General features: G+C 44.2%; 1 protein-coding gene across 2 annotated transcripts in view; it reads left to right on the forward strand.

The window, feature by feature from the left end:
• The window catches only part of LOC101978685 (N-acetyllactosaminide beta-1,6-N-acetylglucosaminyl-transferase), a 56,030-nt gene that overhangs the window by 2,121 nt on the left and 32,927 nt on the right, over positions 1-20,982 (forward strand). The window contains exon 1 of one of the 2 annotated variants that reach the window (XM_005327476.5): positions 15,663-20,160. The exons of the other annotated variant lie outside the window; for it this stretch is intronic. Coding sequence (XP_005327533.1) covers positions 19,242-20,160 — 919 coding nt within the window. The 5' untranslated portion in view covers positions 15,663-19,241. Of the gene's footprint in view, positions 1-15,662; positions 20,161-20,982 lie in introns of those variants that run through there. 2 annotated transcript variants of the gene reach the window in all.

Consider the following 20,982-nt stretch of genomic DNA (forward strand, 5'->3'; position numbering starts at 1 on the left):
TTTTCTACCTTTTACTTGTTGATCCAACGGATTATTTTTTTTAAACATATAAAACCCCATAGAATTCCTCTGGAAAGAAACGGAGTGCTTTGGACTCAATGAAAAATACCAAATGGATCTCTAATGAACTAGACAGCATTATTATAGCAAGAGAAAAGCAATCATTGTTCAGGTTGTTGGGGGGCTGCCAAGTTGGAAATGCTGGTAAGTACTCTGGGGCTGCAGGGCAGAGCCTGTTGGGTGATAAACACGCCCACATTCTGTGGAAAATGCCGCCTGTTTGGTCTCTGAATCCCAGGGTGACTAGTCTGGTGAACCATCTAGCTCCTGTGTCTTTTCCCCTGACTTTCCTTCCCCTCTGGCTACATCTTTTCACCCCTGAGTGGTTGTTTCCATTAATGTCAGATGATTTGGGAACATTAGGTACTTACAGGCCCATTTTCATATTTAAATATTTATTCTCTTTCTACATTCTACTATTCCATTAAAATTCATAAGGTAGGTTTTGGTCCTAGCCACAGGCTGCCTTAGGTACTGTATTGAGGTGAAGGCATTATGTGACTCAGCAAAAGGAGAAACATAATGCCTTGTTATCTTTTTTTTTTTTTTTAAGAAAAAATATGGATTTTGGTTCGTGGTAAATGTCTGTGATTACTTTGCCTGAGGGTGGTTGATTTTATCCATGTCAAATCTGTGTAAGCAAATCAAGGACAAAAGATCTCCCTGTGAGAATTGAAGTGTGGTGTGGTGGAGCCACCTGGAGTTCCAGGTGTTTGGAGGCTGACACAGGAAGATCACCTGTGCTTAGGAGTTTGGGGACAGCCTGAGCAACATACCAAGATTTCCCATCTCTCTCTCTTTTTTTTTTTTTTTCCCTTTGGGGGGAGGGGCAAGAAGGTAGAAGCTCTATTTATTTGTTCATTCATTTGTTTGTTTATTTTTGGTACTGGAAATTGAATCCGGGGGTGCTTAACCACTGAGCCACATCCCCAGCCCTTCTTTATATTTTATTTGGAGACAGGATCTTGCTAGTTGCTCAGAGCCTCGCTAAGAGACTGAGGCTGGCTTTGAACTCATAATCCTCCTGCGCCAGCCTCTTGTGCATTACGATTACGGGCATGAGCTATCACACTTGTCAAGATCCCATCTTAAAATAAATAAATAAATAAATAACTTGGTTGAGGAGAAAAATGCCTTTGGCTATCCGTTTGTAGTATGGGGCGCTGGCTTCTGCCCTCTCACAGCAATAGCGTGACACCATGTAAATCACTGGCACTCAGCAGAACCTCAAATCCCCAGCGTCAAACTAAGGGGCTCACGTAGGAAAATCTTGTCTTCATTTGCACCTTTCTTTGCAAATGACACAATGCCCAGAACCCCATGAAGACAGCATGTACAGTGCAGGGAATCTGTAGAAAGAGCGTCAACATCAGTGACCCTGGGGTCCACACTGACCGTGAACTTGGCTGTGGCATCCTGTTTCCCTTGCAGGAGTCCAAGGAGAGGGGGCCTCCAGAGAGTATCTCCCCAGAGAGGAAGCCGAGCTCGGCCTCTGCCAGTGAGCTGTCCACTCTGATTTATCTGTATAAGATACATTTCAGGATGATGTGACATTTCCTGGACCTTTTGCCTCCTTCCTTTCTTCGATTCTTGGCAACATCTCGCTTCAGGGCAAAAGGACTTACTGCTTGCAGATGGGCCTTCCCAAATTACCTGTGAATGGTGGCCACGTTTGTAATCCCAGCAAGTTCAAAGCCAGCCTAAGCAGTTTAAGTAATTCAGTGAGGTCCTGAGCAATTTAGCAGGACTAGGGCTAGGGATGTGGCTCAGTGGCCAAGTGCCCCTGAGTTCAATCCCTGGTACCAAAAAAAACAAAAACAAAAACAAATTACAAGTGAATTGAAGGGAACAAATCACCAAATGATTTCTCCATCTTCAAAAGCCAGGTAAAACCTATTCAGGTACTCAGGTAACTTCAGCATTGGATGTGGTGTAAGATTTGGGGTGTGCATCTAGTTCCTTATTCCCAGACTGCCTTTAATCACATTAGCTCTTCTATATTCAGTGTTTTAAGAGGAAAAGTTCTGCAAATGCAGTATCGGCATGTTATTTTTGCAAATGTGCAAATACAAATAGAGCTGTTGGTTTCTTCCCTCAAAATTATGTTACTTCTGTCTCCTAAACACCCTCAATTAAATTGTGTATGATGGAAAGACCCTGCCCGGGCACATCAAGTTTTCCAAAACATTCCAAGAAGAAGAGTAGTAGCCTAGAATCAGATGGCGTCAGAAGACAAAGTGGAAATGGCTTAAAACTAGAGGGAAGTTTCAAACCACCTGAACTATGATTCAAAATACCTGTGCATTGATGGAGAATGTTAGTGCATTTAGCTTGTATACCTAGAAAATTTACAAAATATCCTAAAAATTACCAAATTTGTGTAGAAATGCTATTCATTGTATCAATATAGTATGTTAAGGAGATTCACGAATTTGATATTTTGGCTTCAAACATCGTTTTGTCAAAAATAAACACAACTTTGCCATAAAACAAAACAAAACAAGACTGGAGAGACTGGGTAGAAAGGGTTCTCGCTACCCACATAGCGTCAGCTGGTGTTCTCTCTTGACTTTCTGGTATGTTACCTTTCTAGGGAGAGAATAACTTATTTCCTGATTTTCCATACTTCATTAGAAATGGTACCAGGGGCTGAGGATATAGCTCAGTGGTTGAGTGCTGGTCTAGCATGTGGGAAGCCTGGATTCCATCCCCACCATGGGATGGATGAGGAGGAAGGAAAAAAAAAAAAAAGAATAAGATAAGAAATGGTACCAGGCCAGGCCAGAAGGAGACCCTTGGGGGTCCCAGCCTCAAGCCCCTCTTCAGAGGATCTGACCAGCATACTTGCCTGATCTGTTCTAGGGCTCAGGAAAAGACATTTGTTGGGAGGGGATCCTCTCCCATCTGGCCACATGATCCAAGGAAGACCAACGGGATCCCAAATCTCTCCAACACTGCAGAGAGTAGCTCACGCTCACTTCTGGAGCACCTGTGTGTTCTCTCAGATCTTTGTAATTATTGTTACGTATTTCCTTAAGAAGAGTCCATTTTCTCTATCTAATCTGGTTATTCTTCTGGCATTTTTCACTTGCCTACCTGCCCCAAGGTAGAGCTCCAGAGGGCTTGTAGTTTCTGTTTGGTTTGGTTTTGCAGCACGTGGGGTGGAACCCAGGGCCTTGCGCATGCTCGACCACTGAGATGCACTCCCAGTCTCCTTGGAGTATTTGCTTTGAATCTTATGAAATTGTTCAGCATCTGTGGACTGATCTAGTTTTTTTTTTTTTTAATATTTATTTATTTTTAGTTGTAGTTGGACACAATATCTTTATTTTATTTATTTATTTTTATGTGGTGCTGAGGATCAAACCCAGGGCCTTGCACTTGCTGGTCTAGTTTTTTTACAATCCAGTCCCATAGCTCAGTTATCTTTTCCTCCCACTTCAGGGCAGGGCAGGCCCTAGGAGGCAAGGCTGCTACTACCTGCTTTGGTTTCGACTCCTTTTCTTCCTTCAACTGCATTGTCTGGTCTTTTGAATCTTTGCTCCTGGATGACTCCAACTTTTCTCATGCCTGGATGTTTTTCTTCCATAGGAATGTTTTCATTTGTCTCTCTTCCTTTTTCCACTTTGTATACATTTTTTTTTTTCAAAGCCCCTTTGTCAAAAAAATCATCTCAACCTCTCAAGGGGATCACATGACCACATTTCCTCATTTTTAAATTCTAAAAATAGTGTGTTTCTTACTTTGATTTATTTTGCTTTTTTTAGTTGTGACTTGTATTTATATGTGCACATTCTTTGAGTGAAGATTACGACTTTTTAGGTTGCATGTGTCAGAAAAGTCAAAGGAGCTTAAACAAACACCAGAACTCAGGACCACGTAGTTGAGATGCCCACAGGGCCTCCAGTCCAGCTGCATCCAGGACTCTTTTTCTTCTCCTTCCTTTTCTTTTTCCTTCTTGGGGTGCTGGAAAGTCCACTCAGGGTCTGGTGCATGTTAGGCAAATGCTCCAGTACAGAGCTATACCCCCAGTGGCTGTTTTTTCTTTTGGGGATGGGGTCTCATCATGTTGCCCAAGCTGATCTAGAATTCCTGGACTCCAGTGACCCTCAGCTTCCTGAGTCACTGGTACTACAAGCATGTGCCACCATGCTTGGCTTAGGACCCTTTCTTAACAAGTCATCTCTCTATGGAACGGACCACTATCCCAATTTGCCCAATCTGAGCTGGGCATTCATGGCTTGGAACTTGCATGAAAAGAACCAGCAAAGTCCCAGGCAAACAGGATGAGTTAGTTGGTCTCCCTATTTCTCTGCCTCCTTCCGGGTTGGCCTCCTTTGGCAGATTGATCCCCAGGTGGTATCAGAGATTGACAGAAGTAGCTCCAGCTTTGCTTGGTTTTGACATCTGGCATTCCTGGGGAAAAGGAAGACTTTTCCTGATATTTCTAGCACCAGCTAAGAGGAGACCTTAGATTGGTCCTGCTTGGTCCAGATTCTTATCCTGCAGCTAACCCCAGGGGCTGATGAATGCTGACCTGTCTTTCTTGGGTCGCTTGTCCACCTGGAGCTCAAGGCTAGGGGCGAGGTCTGGTGGACCATGACTCTCTCTGCAGACAAAAGCCTGCTGCAGAATGCTTCCTTACCCTGTACTGGGGGTGTCATTAGTGACATCTCCACGTGACATAGGACAGATGAGATATGCATGGCTTTAACCACTTGAGCAATTTTAACTTGAAAAATAGCAATTACATTTACTTTTGTGGGAAAGGCGGGTGATCTCAAAATCCACACTCTTTTCTTGTACAAAAACACTTTAAAATAATGTTACTTCATTGTATTCAGACCAATCCTTAAAAAAGAAAAAAAAAACTTATAAAAGGGAGACTATTGTTTCCATTGTACAAAACAGAAATTTTAAGACTAAAATCCATAACTCACCCTGAGATAAAAACTGCATATACTTAGTAAGAAATCAGAATAAACAGAAAAATCCAGGGGAGGAAAGGTAACATTTATATACTTACTTTAAATTGATCCTAATTTTGCTCATTTTTCATTCAATTGTTTCAATAACTGCAAATCTACAGATGAAACTTAGCAAATGCAAGTTTTCTGAACTTTGTGTTTTGATTCTATCTTTGGACCTACCCAAGAATTTTCCCTTTCTTCCTGATAGCTCATTTTCCCAGAAATTTTAGCTACTTCTTATCAGCATAGATACAGGATAGGAGGGGAGATGTTTATGGATATCTACCTATGGGGCTAGATTATCTCAGTTGAATCTTCACAAGAATCCTGCCTGCTGGGTACTGAAGTGGACATCTGCAAAGGTGGAGAAGGGCTTGGAGGGGTTGAGTGATATGCTCTGGGTCCACAGCAGGAATCATTGCGCATGCAGCGGGTACTCCGCTGTTCACAGCTGAACTCGTGTGTGCAGGAATTCAGCACAGTGTGCTCAGACTTGCAGGCTGGGTTCCTCCTGGGCATCTGTCATCCCTCCTCCCTGCTCATATGGCTTCCCCTGGAGTGTAGGTGTTTGGGGCTCAGATTCCAGGGTCAGAGGGAACCAGGTTGGAATCCCAGCCAAGCTATCATCATCCCCGTGACCTGACATTTGCAAAGCTTAATGATAGAGAGGGGATAGATACAGCGCCCTGAGCGGTGGCTCTTACCTGTAATCCCAGTGGGCTTGGAGGCTGAAGCAGGAGGATCAGGAGTTCAAAGCCAGCCTCAGTAAAAGCAAGGCGCTAAGCAACTCTGTGAATATCTAAATAAAATACAAAATAGGGCTGGGGATGCGGCTCAGTAGTCGAGTGAGTACCCTTGAGTTCAATTCCAGGTACAGCCTCCTCCTCCCCCCAAAAAGAGGGATACAACATGCACAGTAAAGCATGACCCTGGAGACAACACGAATTTGACCCTGACCCTGCCTTATACATGCAGTGTGACTTTGCATAAATTACCTAAATTTGGTGTCCCAGTTTCCTCATCTGTAAAAATGGAGAAAATAATAATTACCAAATTTGTGAGGCTTCAATCAATTATACCCGAGCCTGGAACATATGTTAATGTTATTATGTTACTATTAGTAGGAACAATAGTACAGTTTGAATATCCCTCATCCTCATACCCCGGTCTCGGAACCAGAAGTGTTTTAAATTTTGGACTTTTAAAAGCTTTTGGAATATTTGCATATATCTTTGAGATATCTTAGGGATGGGACACAAGTCTAAACACAAAAACTCATTTATATTTCATGTCCACATTATATACAGAGCATGAAGGTAATTTCATTTAATGTTTTAAATAACTTTGTGCATGAAAAAATGTTTCATGTGGTGTGGAATTTTCCATTTGTGGCGCTGCATCAGTCCTCAAAAAAATTTCAGATTTTGGAGCCTTTTGGATTTCAAATTTTTGTATTAAGGATGTTCAACCTGTAGTACATTTTCATTTATGAAATGCATATTCATTCAACAGATGTTTGTACTAGGTACTGTGCTAGGTACTGTAATATTGTAGCAAATAAGACAAATAAGGGTTCTCCCTCATGGAGTATGTACTCTGGAAAGGGGGAGACAGACAGGTAAGCAAGATCATTAGGATTAGAATAAGTGCTATGAAGGAATTATACCTATTGGTACAGGAAGGAAACTTATTTAGATGAGGTGGGTCAAAGAAGGCTTCTTGGCAGAGGCAGTATAAGAGTTGCATCCTCAAAATGAGAGTGAGCCAGCCACACATTTGGGAATGAGGCTGCAGGTGGAGAAGAGGGATTACAAAGGTCCTGGGGTGAGCAAGACAGTGGAGCTGTGGCCAAGTGAACAAGGGCAAGAGCTGGTCAGGAGGAAGGTGGGCAGCGTATGAACCGAGAAGGCCTGGAATGACAAACCTGCTAGCATCCTCATGGGGTTATTGGCAGATGAAGCTGGACAATGGGCGTGAGTGCTTAGCTTAGTACCTGGTATACAAACTCAGTAACCTGGATCCAGCCATTGGCCATCTTCCTGTCCTGATGCTATCATCCACCCCTCTTCTCTCTCCTGCAGTAGTATAATTTCTTCTAACCAGTTTTCCTGACTCCATTCCCAGCCTGCTTTGATCCATCCTCCACAGTGACAGAACTACCTGTGTAAAATGCACCTCTGGTCATGTAGTCATTTCTCTCTCGTTCTTAGAAACTCTTTGAATCAGTCACCACAGTGTAGCATCTTAGCCCTTCATTGGGCACAGAAAGCTCATCTGGCCCCAGGGCCCTTCCAGTGCCTTCTCTAGCTATGTCCCCCCAGCACATGCCACACTCCAACTCTCCCAGACAACGGACAGGTCCCACTCTGCCCCTTCCAGCCTCACTGCAGTGATGCATGCCAGTCCCCTGCCAGGATGCTCTGGGGGTACTCTTCCTCCCTTGTCCTACATCTGCTTTTAAAATTCAGCTGAAGAGTCACATTCTCTATAAAACCTTTCCTAATCCTCACCCCTCCAGGCTCCTGTACCACACTGTGCTGTTATTACTTGTGATGCAAGTTCCTCATGACCTTCTAGACAAAGCTTCAAGGGCAGCAATGGCACATGCTCATTGTTGCTCTCCTTAACTATAGCACAACCCTGGCCCATAAGCAGTGCTCAATATTATGTGGAGTCCAGGCTCATATGAATCTAACCATACAAACTCAATGGTACATGCATACTCACACACACACACACACACGCATACTCACACACACACACACACACACACACACACACACACACTTTTATGTAAGTTCAAATGGTATCAGTCATCTCTGCCTGGACTCCTTTCCATCCTAAGAGTCTGGGGTTCAGAGTGAGACAAGTATTTTGCTTATCTTCATGCTGACCCTCGATTCCCATAATTCCTTAGCTCTGGCCAACTTGTTGCTCTGATGTTCATGAGAAAATACAACCATCTGGATCCAGATGAAAGGGAAAATTCGCCATGCTGGAATTATGGAGACACTGCATGTCAATGTTAGCATGACACATTCCCAAGGGATTTTTCCAGAGAAGAAATTTTTTTTTTCTTTTTTGTGATTACTGTGGACTGAATCCAGGACCCTGTATATACTAGGCAAGCATCTACCACTGAGCTACACATCCAGCTGTTTTTATTTTTTTGTTTGTAAAAGTGTCCTAGGCTGGGCTTGAACTTGAGATCTTCCTATCTCAGCCTCCAGAAGAACTGGTGGAGGGCAATTTTGAGCATTGTTTTCCCCAAATGCATTCACTTTGCAATCCATGTAGGATGAGCAGTAACTCTTAAATATTTGCTGAATTTATGGAACAGCTAGTAATTAACAAAGCCAGGGCACAAATTCTTATCATCTTACGTCTGATGCAGTGTTCCCTCCCCTGTCCACAATGCAATACATAGAATCACTGTTTTCTAAAAGTTGTTTTTCTTTCTTTTTCCTTTCTTCTTTCTTGATGGTTCTTGTTTCTGTTGTTTTGTTTTAGTTCTGAGGATTGAACCTGGGGTGCTCTATCACTAAGCTACGTCGTCTCCAGCCCCTCTCAGGTTTTGAGACAGGGCCTCACTAAATTGCCAAGACTGGCCTCAAACTCACGATCCTCCTGCCTCAGCCTCCCGAGCCTCTGGGATTACAGGCGTGAGCTGCTGCCATCACCTTCTCACCACCTTTTCTGAACTGATGAGTCAGAGCCCTCATCCTCTCCCAAGCCCCCTGGCTCACTCCCGTAGCCTCTGGACCGGTCTTCCCAAGCTCCACACACACCAGCGCAGGCTCCGCCTTCCCTCTGCCTCCTCCCCAGGAGCCCACCTCTCCAGTCCCCACCACTAGGCCCACTCCCCGGCCTCCAGGCCTAATCAAATCAGCGCATTCCACACATTCTGCACCTCCCCAGCTCCACCTTTCCTGCTCTCCTCTTTACCTCCAGCCCCTGGAATCTCAAGCCTGTTGTTACTGGATTCATCTCAGCTGGGCCTCTCTGGCCCAAGTCTCCAAACATTCTCGCACTCTGATCACAGTTTAGCTCTGAGAATGACACTTGTCAATCCCACAGGTTTCCGCACAGGAACTGAATTGTTCCATTTAAGCATGTCAGCATGATGTGTCGGATGGCAGCACCCCTGATGGAGATCCCCTCCGGGTCACCTCCGGTCACCTCGTTGTCAACTCCCACCTTGGCCTTTCCTGCAAGGAACACTCTAGAAAAACCTCCCTGCGTCCCACTCCTGCCCTGGGTACTTGCCTTCTTGACGGGTTCTGCGCTGCTCTTCTCCACCATTTCCATTTAGACTGGCGGCCTCAATGTGTCTGCATTCAATGGCTTGTCACTTAGGAAACTTGCGCCCGACATTTTCTCCTCAGTTCTACACCCTTTTCAAGCATTGTTGTCATTCTTTTATGCCATTCTCTAACCTTTGCATTATGATTGTGAACGTGGATGTCATATTTCTTACTGGACTTATAATCTCTTCGTGATCTTTTGTGGTTTTTTTGGCAGCCCAGCCCAGTAAATATTAAATATTTACTGTCAGCTCACAAGTCCAATGATCTGACAGTAAATATTTAATATTTACTGAACTGAGTCAAAAGAAAAAAAAAATTTTTTTTTTTCTCTTTTTTTATGTTGCTGGGAATTGAACCCTGGGCCCCGTACCTGATTGGTAAGTGCTCTGTCACTGAGCTCCATGGCAACCTCAGGAAACAATTCTTTTCTTTTTATTTATTTGCTTATTTTTGTAGTGCTGAGGATGGAACCCAGGGCCTCACACATGTGAGCAACATCCCTAACCCACCAGGAAATAATTTTCAATATGCCGGTGCCACTTGGCATTGCTGCCCAATCAATCACAAATCATCATTACCACCTACTATAGACCCTAGTTGATGAGGCCAAATCCTAAGAAGTAGACTTCAGACAGCGTCTTCCAGCTGTGCTCTATCTTTCCTGAACATTGGGCATTTCCTGAACCTTCACTGCTTCTGGGGACAGCAATAGGGAAAATCTTTCCCATTCAGTTTTTCTAAAGCATCTTCTTGATTTTCTTTTCTTTCTTTCTTTCTTCTTCTTTTTTTTGTTTTTTTTTTTTTTTTTTGTTTGTTTGTAATTGGATATGGGGGATTTAATTTAGGAGTGCTTAAACAATGAGTCACATCCCCAGCCCTTTTTATTTTGAAGACAGGTTCTTGTTAACTTGCTAAGGCTGTCCTCAAATTTGCAATCCTCCTGCCTCAGCCTCTTGAGTGGCTGGGTTTGCAGGTATTTGGTACTATACCTGGCCTACTCATCTCAGAAGCTTCTCATTGCTGAGCCTAGCTTGGGGCAGCACCTGCCCAAGCCCAACTGTTTCAACCTGAGGCCCACCAACTTGGTGCTTACCAATTGGTGCCTTATTCTGTAGCAAAGAGGCAAAAAATGAGTCCAATTGCAGAGGCTGCTGCTTCAAAGACCACTTATGGGTTTTCAGAAGGCTGCTTATTTTGATGGAATTAATCCATCATTTAACAAAGGCATTAATCTTGCTATGATTTTGGGTATTGTTGTTGTTTCCTGAGATTTATAGTGAACAATTGTTGGCCTTAGAAAGTTAAACCCAAAGGGTGGGGGGATGTGGCTTAGTGGTAGAGCACTTGCCTAGCATCCCCAGATTCTCATTTAAAAAAAAAAAGTAATATTCAAAGCAAAAGTGTGTTCATTGCTTTCCTAACAAAGCCTTTCTTCAGGTGGTTTCCTCTAAGCCAAATCTATCACTAGTCTTTCTTTCACCGCAGGCCTGCACAGCACGTGGCTGGCATTCATTTCTTAATAATGCTTTTGGACAAAGCAAGGTTGATAGATTTCCCCTCTTTACGGCCAGGTTTCCAGGTGTGGGGTCATCTCCCGGAGAGAAGGAACACCTCCCCGTCTGGTGTCTCCCCTCCATCCTCCACTCCACCGCCCAGGTTTCTTGATTTTTCTCTGGTTTGTTATCCTTACCACTTTATGGACTTACCCTGGCAATCACTCAACCTGAACCAAGCCCAATGATAATTTTCCCATAAAACAGTCCCCTCTTTATGCTGAATCTAGAATTTAGAGTCAAAAGAGACCATGGAGATCATCCCATCCCAATCCTAAAATTATACAAATTTAGAAATTTAGAAATTGCAAGTCAGAGTGGTCAAATATCTGGTTGATTGTCCTGCTCCATAAAATGAATTTGTAGTCCAATTACTTGTTTATGATAAATCATACAGAAAGATCACCCCCAATATAGGGGGTGTGGAAGGGAGGAGACTTTGAATACCAATAACACTATAGTAATTATTATCTCCAAATTCTTACATTAATATTTAGGTTGTTACTAAAATCCTGTAATATCTACTGGGGGGCATGTGTAGTTAGTAAGACTTAAGTGCATTCATTTGGGTTCACTATGACACCATCGCATGACGGGTTAATTGCTTTGTACCCAGGCCTTAGTGGTTTGCTAAAATGTGAAGAAGGATCATGCAGGGTTTTGAACACACACACAGACCTAGTGATGATTCCCATCTTGCACACAATGATTTGAGCGTTTCTTTCTCTTTTTTCACGGATCAATTACTGACTGTTCTGTATTCAGTGACTCCTTTCAGTAAGGACTGTCAATCTGGGAGTGAGTGGGATCAGTGGTATCTGAGGTGACCAGTTCTTCCTGGTTTGCCGAGGACTTAACAAGTCTTAGCACTGAAAACCAACGTGTCCTGAGCAGACCACAGTACTTGTTCACTGCAAGCTTTACCCACCCCATTCCTGCTCACCTTCCTACTCCCAGGCAAGTCACAATCCAGAATTAGTGCCCTAGATATTTATGGTCCCTGGGACAACTCTGATGGGTTACTGGAAAATATGTTACTGGAAACCCCTTAGTTGCGTGGGATTCAACACACGCAAAAGAAGGGACCAACCACACAATTCCAGCCACGAGGGTCCAAGCAAAGCAGACCAAAACCGGGTCTGCTCTGTGTATAACAATTTTCCAATTGCTTTTGTGGTCAGAGTATAGAATTTATAAATTTTATCTTCACCTGTCCATTTTTTTTAAAAAAATGCCAGGGCAGGTAAATATAAAATTTGAATCTAAAAATCACTTCAACTAGTGGGAGAATCAAATACAAATATTATCTTCTGTGAGGTATGAACACAGGATGTATCTTGCAGGAAGTTATGTCCCAGTGTTAATTTCTAGGAAAGTAGAAGAAACGCCTGACTCTTTGGGATTTCTCCAAGCGCTCTGCCCTAACAAACTGTCTAAACTCTAGCAAAGGACAGGCTCTGTGGGAACGCAGCTGGCTTGCAGAGAGGATTGGATAAACTGAAAACGAGTCAAGAATTTAATAGGGCTATTAAGAGTAGAAGTTGGAGGAAAACACTGCCTATCTCTATTTTAGGATCGTTTTGTTTCCATTTATTTGAGAACGTCCAGAAGCTGAGGACCATGAGATCTTCTAGATACAGATCTCTGCCAGGCAGCAGCGATGTTGTAAAATACTGTTCTTGCCTAGCACGCACCGGGCCCTGGGTTCGACCTCCAGCACTGTAAATAAGTAAAGTCAAATAAAGTACTGTCTCTGGAGCTGGGAGTGCAGCTCAGAGGTAAGGCCCATGCTTAGCATGGGTTTGACCCCCAGCATCACAAAAAAAGACAAAAGAAACAAAAAAGCTTATAAAGCTGGGGCATTTGGAGGTAGTTGGTATGAAAAGAAAAAACAGAATAATATCCAGATCTGGACAGATAATTTCATCATGAATTTGCAGCCCATTTTCTCAGAGGAGACAATTGCAGTCAGAGAAAAGCTGCTATGAAAAACACAGTCACCCATGCTGTTCCTTGTCATCGAGCATAAGGTTTCAGGTTATGGATTTGTGATGTTTTCATGGTGCTGAGGATTGAACCCAGGGGTGCTCTTGCACTGAGCTACGTCCTCAACACTTTTTATATTTTATCTTGAGACCAGAGTCTCAAGATAAATTGTCTAGGCTGGCCTCCAACTTGCAATCCTGCCTCAGCCTCCCAAGATGCGGGGATTACAGGTGTACACCACCACAACCCGTTTGGAGGTCTTGGCCACCACTTCTTTGTCTCCACCTCCAGCTCTCTAAAAAAGTAGCCGTGTTGGATGTACTTTGAAAAAACAGGCTCAAGAGACTACAATTAGGCATGAAGGGAAGTTTCCCTGTGTTGGGGTCAGGACAGAGCGCAGGGAAAAAACTCTGCCCTTGATAAGGCAGAGTCTTGAAGTCTTGAGGTCTTGAGGGCTTCTGCCTGGCAGAATGACCCCCTCACACCCTGCTCTTGTGCTGAGGCTCAGGGTGTCCATTACTTGTCCAAGCTCTTTGTACACCCAGCACTCTGCCTTGTGACCCAGGCTGCATTTGTAAAAAGGGGATGATGGGGGCATGGGATGATCCACACTATTATTTGCCACCGTCTCAATTTCCTCATCAGGAAAGACACAGAAATTAACAAGTGATTGCACCAACCCTGAAGTTGCCAAATTTAGGCCTGGAGGAGTATGACTGAAATCTAAGAGGACCTAACTACCACCTCTAGGCTAAATCTGCCCTTGAGCTAACAGTGATTTTATTAATGTTTTCAAGTGGTCAAAAACAATATGAAAATAAACCCACTTGATGACCAGAAAGGGTATATTGAATTCAGACTTCAGCATCCATAAAATGAAGTTTAATTAGGACACAGGCATAGATTGTTAGGGCCATGTCCATGCTACTCTAGTCAAGTTGAGCAGCTGGGCCGCACCCTGAAATCACTTATTACCTGGCTCTTTCCGGGAAAAGTCCTGACATTTGATTCAGAAGCAAGTGACGAACAGATTTGCCTGGAATTTTTGGAGTAAAAGGTTTTGTCATAAATGTGAGTTTTCTAGATAAGAAAACCTACTCTTTTGTGCACAAAATGATTAATTTTTAAAAAATGGGGAGATCTGGGGATATGGCTCAGCGGTAGAGTGCTTGCCTACCATGAGGTCCTAGGTTCAATTCCCCAGCACCACAAAGGAGTTTTCTGAATAAACACATTTCAGAAATACCTTTTTCAATTAGAATATGTAGAATAAATATGTATCTATTAGTGTTTATATTTTTAATTTCACTTTTTTTTTTTTTTGACCTGGGGATTGAGCTCAGGGGGTGCTTAACCACTGAGCCACATCCCCAGCCTTTTTTTTTTTTTTTTTTTTTTTTTGAGACAGGGTCTTGCCTAAATTGCTGAAGCTGGCTTTGAACTTTCAATCTTCCTGCCTTGGCCTCCTGAGCCGCTGGGATTACAGGTGTGCACCACCATGCCTGGCCTCTAGTTCACTTTTTGTTCTCTGCTTATTTTCAAAGAAAGTCTAAGGGTTGATCTAGTCTTTTGTTTGTATCAATTTTCATAGTCTTGAGGTCCTTTGGCAGACATTAATATGTGCCAAAGTCTATCTGGGCACAAAATAACAGAGCCGCCACAAAGCCTTGTAGGTTCAAACAGCAACGCTTAATAAAGCGAACTCTCACCAGCACTCTACACACACTTCCCGGGAATACACTCCCTCCACCGGGCTCGGGGCGCCAATTCTCCCGGAACCCTGCGGGAACTCAGTGGGAACTCCAAAGTAGCATGAGCCAGAGGCAGCAGGATCCGCCCTAATCCCAGCAGGATCTGCCCTAATCTGGGAGCCTCCCTATTCCTAGAGGATCCGCCCTAATCCCGGAGCAGGGTCACCTTTCAACCATTCCCTCTAGCAAAATGCCAGGCGTCATTCCACTAAACTGTGTCTCTCAACAAATATGATCTTTATAAATACTTGAGCTATTGATCTTGCAATGTGAAAAAAATGGGCCTGAGCTCCCTCAGTGCTGGTCATGGCGAGTGCCAGTGTCCTCACGCAGCTGTACTTTTGGCCTTAAACCTGTTTCATGGTCAGACCATCACCTGCTGCTGACAACTGTATCCTGACCTGCCACCTCCCCATCCCTCTTCTGATTCGTGACTTCTCGTCTGTTTAGCTGTGAGAACATTTGTTACGATTGGGTCTAGATGGAGAGCTAATAGGTTAGGCCTCAAGAGGGACGGTAACCACCAGCATGGAGCTTGGATGCTTCAACCAAGGATGGTAATGCAATCCTTGTGTGTGCGCATGCGCACACATAAATGCCCATGATTTTAACATTTGCTAATTACTGATAACATTTTAGAAGTTTGGGCGTTTTTCTGATAAAATTCAGACTTTTTCACTTCTCTCTCTTTTAAAAAAAATTTAATTGGTTTTATTTTTTTTTTGTTCACTTCTCTTAAAACATGGGAAGATCTGTCAGCACTGGGTGCCTGATGCAGTGGGGCATCAGTTGCTGGTGTGGAGAGGAAGTCACATGCTCCGGGGGCATTGGAGCGCAGGCTGTTCCTCACAGTCCTTCCCTCCTATGTCCACGCCTTGGCCAGGCGTTCGCTGCTTCATCTGTCAGTCCTCAAGCCCTGCTTCTCCACCCTCCACCAGTTCTGCTTTCGCTGTATCTTCCCCACACAAGCGCAGGGGAGAATCTATATGCGGCCCGCGATGTGCAATCGTTATTTGGGTTGCTTGGACACTTGTTTGTTTGTTTGCTTCTTTACTTTCTGTGACTTGCTCATGGCCTGAAGGTTTTAGGTTGCCAGACTGACACAGCCAGAGCCTACCCTGGCAGGATGGTGCAGTCTGGTTGGAGTCGAGAGCACTCATCAAAAAGCATTAACTCCACACACCTGTCATTCCAGTGACTCTGGAGGCTGAGGCAGGAGGATCACAAGTTCCATGTTGGCCTCAGTAACTTAGCGAGGCCCTAAGAGACTTAGGGAGACCATGTCTCCAAATTAAAACATAAAAGGGGCTGGGGATGTGGCTCAGTGGTTGAGCATCCCTGGGTTCAATCGCCAGTGTGTGTGTGTGTGTGTGTGTATATATTGCCTTTCTGAACTTCCACAAATGAGTGACAATACAAATTATTTTTCTTTACTTGCCTAGCTAGAGGAAGGCCATAGTTAAGGTGTCATATTACACAGTAGGGCCTCCGTAGTCTTAAACAATTAGTTACGCTTTTCAGAATAACTAGGGGAGAAGAATTTGAGGAGTCCTAACATTACCTGTCCATTTAAATAAATAACTGCTTTGATTCAACAGCCAATCATCACCCAGGGTTCAATCCCAAGCCCCCTCCTCTGTTCACCCAGCTAGGGGGAATGAAAAAGCTCAGGTAAGGTTAATAAGAACTAAGTCGTTGTGCAGGATAAGGGATCCCACTGGGGTTTGGGGGAAAGGCCCCTTGGAGAACCCAGCTTTTTGTTATACTGTTTGGGCTGGGCCAATTGTGTGCTATTAGCTGTAGTCCTTGGGGCTATTCTTTGGCTTATGACCATAAACGTTATCTTGGGGCACAGAGAGGCTGGGTACAAAATGCCCACTTGATGACAGTTTTTAATGTGTTACATGCCAACTAGAGTGAACCAGAAAAAAGGTCCAGGTTTGGAAGTTAATAGCTCAGTGTTCCCAATTATTTACTGGAAGAAGATGCCTGTTCTGTTACCAGAGAGACCAGGCAAAACAAACCTGCTCGTGCCAGCCGATAAACAGACATTACGTGCTCATCTCAGCGTGTTCATCTCTACTAGCGTAAATAAGCCAGGGCGGGCTATAGACATGTTTCCTGGGGGGTTCATTTTTGTTTTGCTCATTGGGAGCGGGTGTCGAATACTGCTATGTTGAACTGTAAGTCCTGTTGCAATTACCCACTTGCAGTCTGCTTTAACGAACTCGCGATGAAAGATCTCATAAGTTCATTTTGCCTTGGTGTCCACAGCACTCCTTGTTTTAGGATCAGGGCTGGGGCAAAGAGAAGGAGAAAAACAAGAAGAGAATTGCAGAGGAAGAAGCGGTTGGCCTCCTTTCCTACCTCCAAGCTTCCCTCTCCTGTTCTCCACAGTCCTGTCAAGGATATATTTTGCAGAAAAGGATGTGGCTGTAGAGCAAAAGAAGGGAGTGAAGGCATCAGAATGGGCTATTTTATTGTCCCTCTCCTACAGCTTCATTCCCTGTGTGTTAGGAACGCAATGATAGAGAAGGGAGAGAGTGGTATTTAACCTCTGGGAATAAATCAACCCACTTAAAAGCCTTAAGGTGGGTGCTTCTCTTTTTCCATTACTCAGAACAGACATCAAAATACTAGGTAATTAGCAGCATCCAAAATGTTGAATATTTTTTCAAAAGAGAAGCAACAGCAATAATCATAGCCACGCCATACTGAACATACATCAAGGGCTCAAATTCTTGCTAAACCATGACCAAGAGTTGTCTCATTTAATCTTCCTACCGACCATGTGAACTAGGAGCCACAGTTATTTACCATTTCACAGATGGAGGGCCCAGTGCCTAGAAAGGTTAAGTAACTTTACTCCCATCACAGCAACCAGCTGGGATTTAGCCAGGCAGACCGACTTCCACATCAGAACAAGGGAACTGTAGAGGGAAGACTCCGTTTTCGATCCAGCTGAATGACTTTGGGAAGAATATTATTCTTAATTGGCCTCTGTTTCCTCATCTGGATAGTAAAGGCTTTGTGTTTGGTGATCCCAAGGCTCCCTGCCAACTCTTCAGCAGTTCTCCAAATCAGTATCTATTGTGCGTTCCCTGTTGTCATGGATTAATAAAGGTTAACTGGAGGATATTCAAGGGCTGGGAGGGACAGGGATATTGCTGCATTATGCACCCAATGTTTTCCTAATAGGGGCAGCTGCTCTGGTGGCCACAGGGGGCCCACTCAGGTGGAACAGCTGGGTAACTTCTGGAGTTGGGAACAGGACCCGTTTTTAACACATTTCCTGTGGCTGCCTCAGTTCATCTTTTAGTTGGACTCTAGAAGTGTCCTTAGCACCAGCCTCAATCCCAGATGCACTCCAGGTTTGCTGTAGGCTCCCTTCCAAACAACACCTCGCACAGGTGAGCTTTGAGATGCCCTGTGCAATGTGACCAGACCTGCTCTTCCTGGTTCCCCCAAAAGACAGTGACTGATACTTCCAGGAATTTTGCAGCAGCCGGAAGCAGTTGCTCTTTCTTCAGAGTACAAGAAGTGGGAGAGGAGGGTGAGACTTTGAGTTCTATGAAGTGACTTCAGATCCGATGACGTGGGGTTTTTAAAGAGACCCAGGAGGTAGTCCCTCACACATGGTATATACAAGATCACATCAGCAGCTCAAGTCATCTGAAGCTCTGTGTGAAATGGGAACCAACGTGTGCTCTCTGGGAACAGTGGCGATCACATTTCCCTCCACCAAACCAAACTAAGGTGTGTTTAGTTCATTGTATGCCATCAACATCCCCCTCTAAAGTGAAGAGTCACTCTCATCCCTGCCCCCACGGGTGTCATTCTTAGGGTGTCATTCTTAGTTTCGCAGCTGATAGTCTGCACAGGCATACGTTTGCTGTGTCACACATCAGAATGAGTCTGATTTAATCCAGTAGACCTCAACGCCTCCCTCCCCCCATTGCAGATAATCTCCTTAGACTTGTCACAAGGGTATCTTTCTTATCTTTGTGTGCCCAGAGGCAGAGATAACCCTGAAATGAAAAGAGGTAGCAGAAAAACGAGAGGGGAAAAAAAAAAAAAAACCAAGGAGCAGATGTGCTAAGTGCTGTGGTTTCCAAGGGCTGCTAGCCGGTTGTAGGGCTCGCCAGAAAAAAGAAGAGAGTCACTTATTCTAGAAGGGAGATCAGAACTGAATTGACTGCCTAGAAGTAGGGGAGGCAGTGGGAGTGATGCGAGAGAAACCCGTCTTTCCTTTCCAGAAGGTAATTTGCTGAGAGCCACCACTTGCATTTCATATGCAAATGAGGAGGCTTCCCGGAGGCTGGGCTGGGTTGGGCTGAGCAGCAGGGATTCGGTACTGCGCGGGGCTGCCGACCGGAGCCGGTGGGGAAGGCATCAAATCTTCAGCCAGCCCCAAAGAGGATGGACGAGACACTGAAGCCAACGACAGAGGAGGATTAGAGGACCAGAGGAAAGCACGCCAGCCCTCCCGGGGAAGCTGTGGAAATTCAAGATTGCAAGAGAAGTCATTTCAGCCTGTCACACTTGTGGTTTTGGGGACGAGGATCAATTTCTCAATCTCTGAAGAGAGATTCCTTTCCTGGGGAAGTGAAAATAATGAACTTTTGGAGGCATTACTTTTTGGCTATCAGCGGGCTCAGTGTGGTTTCTTTGGTGATATTTTACAACAGCCAAGCGAGCCTACCTAAAAATTGGCGAAAGGGTTCCAGCAAAAGGTCTTTGGGGATTGACGCCTGCAATCTCACCTTGGAAAAGAAGGCCACCTTTCTGCGGGAAAAGACACTGCCGTCATCTTTGGGAAGACTTTCTTGCAAGGACTATGTGACCCAGAGTCACTACATCACAAGCCCCCTGTCGGGAGAAGAAGCTGCGTTCCCCTTGGCATTTGTCATGGTAATTCATAAGGACTTTGATACTTTCGAAAGGCTCTTCAGGGCCATCTATATGCCCCAAAATGTCTACTGTGTTCATGTGGATGAAAAATCCTCAAATGAGTTTAAAAAATCAGTGTGGCAGTTACTGAGCTGCTTCCCAAACGCTTTTCTGGCTTCTAAGATGGAACCCGTGGTCTATGGTGGGATTTCCAGGCTCCTGGCGGATATCAACTGCCTGAAAGACCTGGAGGCCTCTGAGGTCCCCTGGAAGTACGTCCTCAACACCTGCGGGCAAGATTTCCCCCTGAAAACCAACAAGGAAATAATTCAGTATCTGAAAGGATTTAAAGGGAAGAACATTACCCCAGGGGTGCTGCCCCCAGCTCATGCTGTGGGTCGGACCAAGTATGTCCACCGAGAGTTCATCAGCAAAGAAGCTTCTTTTGTAAAAAATACGAACATTTTGAAAACCTCACCTCCACATCAAATGACCATCTACTTTGGCACTGCCTATGTGGCTCTTTCCAGGGAGTTTGTCAGCTTTGTTCTCCATGACCCCAGGGCTGTTGATTTGCTGCAGTGGTCCAAAGACACTTACAGCCCTGATGAACATTACTGGGTGACCCTCAATAGGATTCCAGGTAGGTGTCAATATCCATTCCCATGTCTTTTTATGGATAGCCTGAGTTTGCTAGCATTTGGTTGCTTCAGAGAACTGATTCATTTGAAATTCTTTGGGGATAAAAAAAAAAAAAAACAACTTACATACTTAGGAAACGATTCATTGGGTTGCTTTTGGTGACAGTTTTGTGCTGGCTCTGTGGTCTTATAAATATGTGATATACAATGATCTAAGAAATCCCTACAGTAACTCTGGCAAAACTTCCTTTGGTTGTGTATGACATAGCTGCAACTCTGAGCTCAGTATTTTGAATGAATACTTTTCACGGCAAGCACAGCTACAACATAATGGGATTGATTTTTAAAGAACCATTCCAAAAATAGGTGACATTTCCGTCAGAGGCATGGTATGCCCTGTCATGGACACAGTTGTCCATTTCATTAATGCCCAAGTTCTTGGAGCTGTTGTGGGTGAGGGCTGTTTTTAGAATCTTAGAAACCTCTTTAAATGTTCACAAATTATCACTCTGGCTTAAATGTCTCTGATAGGAGATCCAAACAAGAACCCAAGTCTTGAGTCATCTCTGTTCAACAAATCTAGCCTGATGTTCTATGGCCTGGAGGAGTGGTTAATGCTGAATTGGAGTTGATTCAAGGAGCATTCTCCATTTTTTTTAGACCCTAGATTTCTATTACGAATTCCAGTTTGCAGCCTCATGCTTTTATACACTGTGAAGGCTTTTGGATTGTTTTTTTTTATTAGGAAAGAGGTCCAAGGTATGCTGGGCAGCTGAAGGCAGAAGATAGATACAGACTCCCTCTTTGATTCAGAACTGGGCTTC

Source organism: Ictidomys tridecemlineatus, chromosome 8 (assembly GCF_052094955.1).
Source record: "Ictidomys tridecemlineatus isolate mIctTri1 chromosome 8, mIctTri1.hap1, whole genome shotgun sequence".
In the NCBI taxonomy this organism is placed as follows: Eukaryota; Metazoa; Chordata; class Mammalia; order Rodentia; family Sciuridae; genus Ictidomys; species Ictidomys tridecemlineatus.